The sequence below is a fragment of the Colobus angolensis genome, unplaced genomic scaffold (genome assembly GCF_000951035.1).
Source record: "Colobus angolensis palliatus isolate OR3802 unplaced genomic scaffold, Cang.pa_1.0 Scaffold79, whole genome shotgun sequence".
Taxonomy (NCBI): domain Eukaryota; kingdom Metazoa; phylum Chordata; class Mammalia; order Primates; family Cercopithecidae; genus Colobus; species Colobus angolensis.
Window position 1 is genome coordinate 1132465 of NW_012121709.1, and position 9369 is coordinate 1141833.

General features: G+C 45.1%; 1 protein-coding gene and 1 pseudogene across 1 annotated transcript in view; both read left to right on the forward strand.

The window, feature by feature from the left end:
* Window positions 1–4007, forward strand: part of OAS2 (2'-5'-oligoadenylate synthetase 2, 69/71kDa) — a 33714-nt gene extending 29707 nt beyond the window's left edge. Inside the window, exons 10-11 of the mRNA XM_011928676.1 lie at window positions 1403–1556; window positions 2664–4007. Coding sequence (XP_011784066.1) covers window positions 1403–1556; window positions 2664–2774 — 265 coding nt within the window. The 3' untranslated portion in view covers window positions 2775–4007. The remainder of the gene's footprint in view (window positions 1–1402; window positions 1557–2663) is intronic.
* Window positions 4008–7518: 3511 nt separating this feature from the next.
* LOC105502318 lies at window positions 7519–8409 on the forward strand (annotated as a pseudogene).
* Window positions 8410–9369: the final 960 nt, after the last annotated feature.

A 9369-nucleotide genomic window follows, 5' to 3' on the forward strand; every position in this document is an offset into this window, starting at 1 on the left:
GCACGCAAAAGAAGTATATATGAAGATGTCAAAAAATGGAGGAATACAGGAAACAAGCATGAGAAGAAAAAGCAAGAAAAATTTTTAGAAAGTGTTTTAAATAATAAAAAACACTTGATGAAAGAATGACCACTTTAAGTACACATCTACTCAATCTACAACTATTACCGGGGCCTTCTGGATACCCAAACTTGCACTAGATACATAGGCAGGAAACAAGGAAGAGGAAACTGTAAGACGCTGCCCCCATCCCCATGGGGCTTGGCTGGAGGAACTGGAACACATAGCCCTAAATCCCTTAAAGAAAAATGAAGGGCCGGGCTTGGTGGCTCATACCAGTAATCCCAATACTTTGGGAGGCCGAGGCAGGCAGATCACTTGAGATCAGGAGTTCGAGACCAGCCTGGCCTGCATGATGAAACTCCACCTCTACTAAAACTACAAAAAATTAGCTGGGCTTGGTGGCGGGTGCCTGTAATCCCAGCTACCTAGGAGGCTGAGGCAGGAGAATTACTTGAGCCTGGGAGGCGGAGGTTGCAGTGAGCCAAGACCTCACTGCTGTACTCCAGCCTGGGCAACAAAGCGAGACTCCATCTCAAAAAAAAAAAAAAAAAAAAAAAGAATAGTAAGAAATCGTATCCATCTGCTTAGGGCCACCAGCAAGGGACAAAAACAATGGAAACCAGAGGAAAGGAAAGAGAAAATAAAGGAGCACTGAAAAAGAATAGAGGAGAAGTAAGAGAGAAGGAGACCCCCGCTGGGGTGCCTACCCTGGGTTCTTGGCAACATTATATTTGATTAAATTATGTATCATATTTTAGCTGACATAGCAAGGAGGAGAAATTTAGATTATGCCTTCATTATGCCTTCATAAGTATAGCAATTAACAGCTTTCAAAACACTTTTGGCAAATACGATGTAATTCTAGGAAGTTACTTTGGTTTTGGTTTTTGTTTTTGAAGACAGAGCCTCACTCTATCACCCAGGCTGGAGTGCAGTGGCACAATCTCGGCTCACTGCAACCTCTGCCTTCCGGATTCAAGCTGATTCTCCTGCCTCAGCCTTCTAAGTAGCTGTGACTACAGGTGCACACCACCACGCCCAGCTAATTTTTGTGTTTTTAGTAGAGATGGGGTTTCTCCATGTTGGCCAGGATGTCCTCGAACTCCTGGCGCTCAAGTGATCCTCCCACTTCAACTTCCCAAAGTGCTGGGATTACAGGCATAAGCCACTGCACGTGGCCTCTAGGAAGTTACTTTGAACCCTATTAGTAAATTTGAGTTGCTGACATCTAAGCTATAAGAACGCATTGCCTTATGGCTGAAAGTATTATAGGATGGACCCCAAATTCTGAAGTCACTGGTTTTTGGAATCTCCTAATGCCTTCTAACCTCTTATTCAGGCCTGTAATCTTGGACCCAGCTGAACCCACTGGCGACGTGGGTGGAGGGGACCGTTGGTGTTGGCATCTTCTGGCAAAAGAAGCAAAGGAATGGTCATACTCTCTCTGCTTCAAGGATGGGACTGGAAACCCAATATCACCCTGGAAAGTGCCGGTAAAAGTCATCTAAATGAGGCGTTGTCTGGAAATAGCCCTGTAACAGGCTTGAATCAAAGAACTTCTCCTACTGTAGCAACTTGAAATTAACTCAGCCACAAATAACAGGAAACCCAGCTCACAGGAGCTTAAACAACTGGTCAGCTCCCTAAGCCCCCACTACAAGTGATCCTCAGGCAGGTAATCCCGGATTCATGCACTGTAGGGTGCTAAGCAGCATCTCTAATCTCTACCCAGTAGATACCACTAGCCTTCCTCTCCAGCAACAACCAAAATCTTCAGACATTGTCAAACACTGCCATGGGTTCACAGATCTTTCTGCCTTTGGCTTTTGGCTCCACCCTTTTTAGCTGTTGATTTGAGTACTCATGGCCCTGAAAGCAGCCACTGTACCTCCAGATGGCAAGTTCACTTTCCAGGAAGGAAGAAGGAAAAGATACTCAAAGGTCAAGAACACAGTGATTTTATTAGAAGCTTCATCCAGCAAATTATCTTCCATTTCATTGCTCAGAAATGTCATGTGGTTACCTATAACTTGAAGGTGGCTACAAAGATGACTGTGGACGTGGGTTGCACTGGCCACCCAAGGATGTCTGCCACACCTCTCGAAAGCCCTCCCTACCTACCAAGATATACCTGGTATATTCTGCCAGGATATCCTTCCTCCAGGTATTTTCTTTAAAGCAGGATTTCCCAACTTTGATACTTCCTCACATTTAGTGCTACTCTTTGTTTGAAGGCTGTCCTGTGCATTGTAGGATGTTGGCAGCATCTCTGGCCTCTACCCACTAGACACTACCCAGTTGTGACAATTAAAAGTGTCTTGAGACTTTACCATTTGTCTTCTGCCCTAAGTGAGAACCCTTGCAGTAGAGGAACCCTACACCCCAACCCTGGGTGGAATGTAGGGAAGAGGTGGCCAAGCCAACCATGGAGTTAGCTCTAATTATTAAGATCTGCATTATAAATAAGTACCAAAAAATTGTCTCTGGCAATAGTTACCTTCCCAGATACAGGTGCCCCCTTTTTTCTCCCTAACTCTTTTAAGCAATGGTTGTAACTGTTAGGAGACATTGCTCTCCCACGTATATGATTTTCTTTTTAGACAATGCAGACACTAGGAAGTTGTGGAGCTAGGATCCATCCTATTGTCAATGAGATGTTCTCATCCAGAAGCCATAGAATCCTGAATAATAACTCTAGAAGAAACTTCTAGAGGTCATCTGGCAATCACTTTCAAAGACTCGGCTCACCATGAGAAAGAGTCACTAACATCCATTCTTCCCTTGATGGTCCCTACTCCTCCTTCCCTTGCTTCTTGGACTCCTTGAAATCAATCAAGACTGCAAACCCTTTCATAAAGTCTTGCCTTGCTGAACTCCCTCTCTGCAGGCTGCCTGCCTTTAAAAATAGTTGCTCTCATCCCCTTTGTGTGCATGATATTTCCGTCAACTTGTATTTTTTCTTGCATTTTTCCAATTAGCTCCTCCTTTTTCCTTCTAGTCTGAAAAAGGAATCCTTTGTGTCTTCAAAGCAAAGCCCTTTACTTACCCCTTGGTTCTCATAACTCTGTGATCTTGCTCTCGGAGCTTCCAACTCATCCACGTCCTGTCTGTTTCCTCTGTATACAAAACCCTTCCTGCCCCTGCTGGCACAGAGGTCTTCTATGCCAGCAGCCAGTCAATCCTTTCATTAGACCTTCAAGCTCTCCAAAGGCTCAGATTATAACTGTTGCCATATATATATGAGGCTGTTGTCTTTTCCTTCTGAGCCTGCCTTTCTTCCCCAACCCAGGAGTATCCTCTTGCCAAATCAAAAGACTTTTTCTTTGGGCTTTAGCTTTAAAGATACTTGAAGGTCTAGGTGCTTTAACCTCACATACACTCAAAGTTTTATCACTGCTGCATATACCAGTTGTGGTATAATAAAGAATGTGTCTGGCTTTTGTGCCTAGTTCCTAGCACACAGCTTCAAAAATTCTACTGTTTCCTGATAGGAGTGTCTTTTGCACTCATAACAAGCCCTTTTCACCCATCCCTGGGTTTATGCTAACAAAGTTACCCATGGCGGGCCCTTAGTTTCAAGGGAGGAATTGACCAAGCCAGAAAGACCAAGCACGTGATTAGAGCATTGGAATTCTCAGCCCCATCCCATCCCTGATCTCCAAGGAGGTGATGGGGCTGGAAATTGAGTTCAATTTTAACATGGCCAATGATTTAAGCAATGATGTCTATGTAAAGAAACCCCAATAAAAACTCTGGACAGTGAGGCTTGGGGAGCTTCCTGGTTGGTGAACATTCCAACGTACTAGGAAGGTAGAGCATCCTGATTCCACAGGCATGAAGGCTCCTGAGCTCTGGACCCTTCCAGTGCTTGCTACCATACATATCACTTTATCTGGCTCTTCATTTGTATTCTTTATAATAAAATGGTGATTGTAAGTACAGCATTTTCCTGAGTTCTGTGAGTCATTCTGTAAATTATCAAAACTGAAGGAAAATCATGGAAACTCCCAAGTTTGTAACCAAGTCACACAGAGGTGTAGGTAGCCTGGGGACCCCATGTATGGCTGGAGTCTGAAAGAAGCGTGGACTTGGTGAGGACTTTGCTCTTTAAATTGTGGAATCTACACAAATTCCAGGTAGTCAGTGCCAGACTTGACTTAAATTGCAGGACAGTCAGCTGGTGTCACAGATTAGGTGTTAGAATGCACCACTACTCTTGTCCAGGATGCACGCAAAAGAAGTATATATGAAGATGTCAAAAAATGGAGGAATACAGGAAACAAGCATGAGAAGAAAAAGCAAGAAAAATTTTTAGAAAGTGTTTTAAATAATAAAAAACACTTGATGAAAGAATGACCACTTTAAGTACACATCTACTCAATCTACAACTATTACCGGGGCCTTCTGGATACCCAAACTTGCACTAGATACATAGGCAGGAAACAAGGAAGAGGAAACTGTAAGACGCTGCCCCCATCCCCATGGGGCTTGGCTGGAGGAACTGGAACACATAGCCCTAAATCCCTTAAAGAAAAATGAAGGGCCGGGCTTGGTGGCTCATACCAGTAATCCCAATACTTTGGGAGGCCGAGGCAGGCAGATCACTTGAGATCAGGAGTTCGAGACCAGCCTGGCCTGCATGATGAAACTCCACCTCTACTAAAACTACAAAAAATTAGCTGGGCTTGGTGGCGGGTGCCTGTAATCCCAGCTACCTAGGAGGCTGAGGCAGGAGAATTACTTGAGCCTGGGAGGCGGAGGTTGCAGTGAGCCAAGACCTCACTGCTGTACTCCAGCCTGGGCAACAAAGCGAGACTCCATCTCAAAAAAAAAAACAAAAACAAAAAGAAAGAAAGAAAGAAAAGAAAAGAAAAATGAAGGGCAGTTTACAACACGTGCCAAGTGAGATGTATATGATGAGAAACACCATAAAGAACAAGGTGAGCTGCTCAAAGCCACACAAAGACAGAACGGGACCATTTCAGTCTTTCTCATCAATGTCTTCTCAGCACTCAGTAGACATTTAAATTCATTAAGAGCAAAGAGAATAAAAAGTTCACAGTAATCGAGAAACATGCAGTCATGGGTCACTACTGGAAGTAGCTAGGGCACCAACCCTTTCTCAGAAAATTGGCAACAAATGGCCCTGAATAGGCAATAATTAAACCCAGCCTTTCTTATACAAATTGTATTTCAGTATTAAAAGAGCAGCCATAACTGATGAGGAAATTTTATTCTTTTTTTATGGAAGAATTCCATTTAATATGTGTTTAAAAGATGACAAATTAGAAACATCATCATTTTGTAGCCGTAATAGGTTTCTTGCCCAACGCACACAGCAAGTCAATTGACTGAGACACCAGGTTGCAACAGACAAAGAGGTTTAATTGTAGGGCTGCCAAATGCACAGACAGGGGGAAACCTCAAATCTGCCTCCCTGAAGAGTTGGGGGCTAGGATTTTTAAGGGTTTGGGAGTGGGCGAAAGTGTGGAGATCGTTGATTGGTTGAAGAGTGCAGTGTGAAGTCACGGGATAGGGAGAGGAAGAGACTGTGTTCTCATAGTACTGCTGACTCAGTGCCTCTGTTGGGGTCTTCAAACTGGTTGCCATCAGCTGTTCTGTTGGAACTCAGGATCAGAAGAACATCTTAAGCAATTCTTAAACAGAAGCCTTGTGATTTTGGCAGGGTCTAGCTGTGTCACCCAGGCTGGAGTGCAGCAGTGTGATCTTGGCTCACTGCAACCTCCATCTCCATCTCCCAGGCTCAAGTGATCCTCCTGCCCAGCCTTCTGAGTGCTAGGACTACAGGAACATACCACCACACCCAGCTAATTTTTGTACTTTTTTGTAGAGACTGGATTTCACCATGTTACTCAGGCTGGTCTTGAACTCCTGAGCTCAGGTGATCTGCCTGCATCAGCTTCCCAAAATGCTAGGATTACAGGTGTGAGCCACCATGCCTGGCCAAAAGCCTTATGATTCTAATGTCAGAGATCCTATAGGAACAATGGGGATGTAAATGGTCAGTATCTAGTGTTCCTGACATTCAGTTACAAGGAAGCGGTCCAAAGCACAGCATGATTAATGCTTAATTACAATAATATTTCTGTCCAGAATTCACTTTAACCCTATGAGGACGGCTTTAATTTTGCAACCTATGATGAAATAAATGATTTAGGCAGAGATTGTCAATGGATGAAACCATTAGATGAAATGATGGGGAAGGCTGTAATGGGGTGGGGAGATGTCACCTCCCAAATCCACAAGGTTTATTTTTATTTTTTTATTTTTAATGTTGAGACAGGGTCTCACTCTGTTACCCAGGCTGGAGTACAGTAGCACAATCACAGCTCACTGCAGCCTCAATCTCCCAGACTCAAATGATCCTCCCACCTCAGCCTCCTGTGTAGCTGGGACCATAGGTGCACACCACAACACCTAGCTAATTTTTAAAATTTGTTTGTAGAGATGGAGTTTCACCATGTTGCCAGACTGGTCTCAAACTCCTGATCTCAAGCAATCCTCTCACCTCAGCCTCCCAAAGTGCTGGGATTACAGGCATGAGCCACCGTTCCTGGTACCAAATCCACAGTTTAATCTCAGTGTTAGCAGGAGGAACAGCCAAACATGGTGGCCTCCAGGCATGAGACAAGCAGGAGGAACAGCCAAACATGGTGGCCTCCAGGCATGAGACAGTACAGAGCACAGAGCACAATCCATTATGTGTTCTTGCCAAATCGATTTTTTTAATTTGGGAGCAACATTGGCTACGAGAAACATAAGCCATTAAGTTAGCAAATTCCAGAGAAAATGTCTAGGCCAGACAGACTTCAAAGAAAGAGAACAACAAAATATGAAGAAACCAGGACAGAAATGTGGAAGGGTGTGCATTCTCCTAACCACAAAAGAGAAACGAGCCAAGAACCTAACAAGAATCCAGTTAAGCAGAGTTCAAGGTCAAGACCCCAGACCTATAGTTCCACCCCAGTTACCCTAGCAACCAGGTCCCCACTTACATCAAAGGAAGGAAGCAATGACTAGACGCAGGACTACTCATGGCAAGTGGCCAATGGCCAAAGGGGCAGTTTAGGAAGAATTTGAGCGGCCGACCACAAATAAGGTCACCAGTGGGGAGAGGTTGTGGATAAAAGGAGCCTGCATGCTGGAGAGCTTTGGCTGCTCTGACCCGAGGCTCCTCCAGCTGAATTTAGTCAGATCACAGTAGGTAAGATGCTATCACTCCTCGGTTCCATTCACTGGCACCAGTACCTGGGATAATCCTTAGATGGGGAAAGGTGAGGAAGGAAGCTCTCCTTTGCCTTGTACTGCCCTATGTGAGTTGGGCTGGGTGCACTGGAGTGCTCTGTAGACCTGGAGGGAAGAATCTGGCAAGGAGAGCAGGATACGAGGATCCCAGCAACTCAGCCTACCCAAGAGGGTCCCATCCAAGCAACAATGTCTGGCATGCTCATCTCGGATGGAGTTCCTCAAAGAGGTGCCATATCCAAGCCACTGTCCCTTGGTTGTAAGGCCAGGCTGGGAATTGCAGAGGGGAACTCGTCATGTTCCTGAGGGAATGGGGATGTGGGGCTCCAACTGGCGGGGCAGGGAGTTATCAGCAGGAAAAGGAGAAAAGCTCAGTTTGCGGGCAGGGATGCTTACGAAATAAGATCCTTTGCCAAGGCTCAGCCAGGAGAAAAAGGCTCACAAAGGGCTTAACTGAAGCCCTGGCCAGAAGGGAAAAGATTCCACAGTTGAAAGAGCAAGATAAAAAGGCCTTGGTGCACCTGTGTCCTGGTTGAGGGTCTTCAGGGTTCTTTAGGGCCCGAGGCCGATGGAGGCAGAGTCTACATAGAACTACGTTTTGTGGTGTTCTGGGGAAAACCTTTCGACTTGGCTGTGCTATTCAGTATGGCTGTATAGTGCTTTTGAATATGTTAGTGGTGTTGTCATGTGTTCTGGACCATCAGTGGAGCCTACCATTCAAAATTCAGATATTGTCTTTGCAGAAAATCTTAGTGTACATTTTTGTGGTATCCAAAGAGGTGACATTGTGATTGCAAAAAGCCCAAATGATCCAAAATCAAGTATTTGTAAAAGAGTAATCGGAAGGAGACCAAATCCTCACCACTAGTCCATCAGATTTCTTTAAAAATGTGCCAGTGGGTCATGTTTGGTTAGAAGGTGATAATCTACAGAATTCTACAGATTCCAGATTCCAGGTACTATGGACCTATTCCGTATGGACTAATAAGAGAACAAGTCTTCTTTAAGATTTGGCCTCTGAGTGATTTTGAGTTTTTGCGTGCCAGTCCTAATGGCCACAGATTTTCTGATGATTGGTAAGCATTTATTCTTTTGACTTGATTATTGTCTCGTGTTCATGTGAATTTATTACTCCCATTGAAACCATGTACTTACCAATAAACTATTTGCTATTCAGAAAAAAAAAAGAAAGGCCTTTGGCCAGGCACAGTGGCTCACGCCTGTAATCCCAGCACTTTGGGAGGCTGAGGTGGGTGGATCACCTGAGGCCAGAAGTTCAAGACCAACCTGGGCAACATGGTGAAACCCCGTCTCTACTAAAAATACAAAAAAAAATTAGTCAGGCCTAGTGGCATGCCTGTAATCCCAGCTACCTGGGAGGCTGAGGCACGAGAATTGCTTGAACCCAGGAGGCAGAGGTTGCAGTGAGCCAAGATGGCACCACTGCACTCCAGCCTGGGGTGATAGATCGAGACTCCATCTCAAAGGAGGATTTGGCCAGGATGATGGCTAGGATAATGGAAGAATGGGGTGGCCAGCAGGTGACCACTATGAGCTCAAAGCTCAATTCCTTCTGATAGCAGGAGAGAAAATGCCACTAAACCCATGGGAGGCAAGGAGTACAGGAGAGCAGAGGAATAGCCCCCCAAAGATGTCCATATCCTAATCCCCAGAACCTGTGCGTATGTTATCTTACGCAGCAAAGGGGCTTTGCAGATGTGACTAAGGTCATGGATCTTGAGATGGAGTGACGCTCCTAGATTATGCAGGTGGGCCCAATCTATTATCGGTTATTTTGATGCAATTACTTTTGCACCAACCTACTAATCACCTGAGTCCTTAGAAACAGAGGCCCTTTCCTAGCTGAAGGTAGTGACATTCACTGGAGAAGAGGCAGGAGAGAGACCTGAGCTTCTGTCACCGGTTTGAAGATGAAGGGAGCCATGGATCAGGAAACATGGCATCCTTCAGAAGCTAAGAACAGCCCCAGCCAACATCCAGCATGCAGATAGGGCCCTCCGCCCTGCAACCACATGGAAC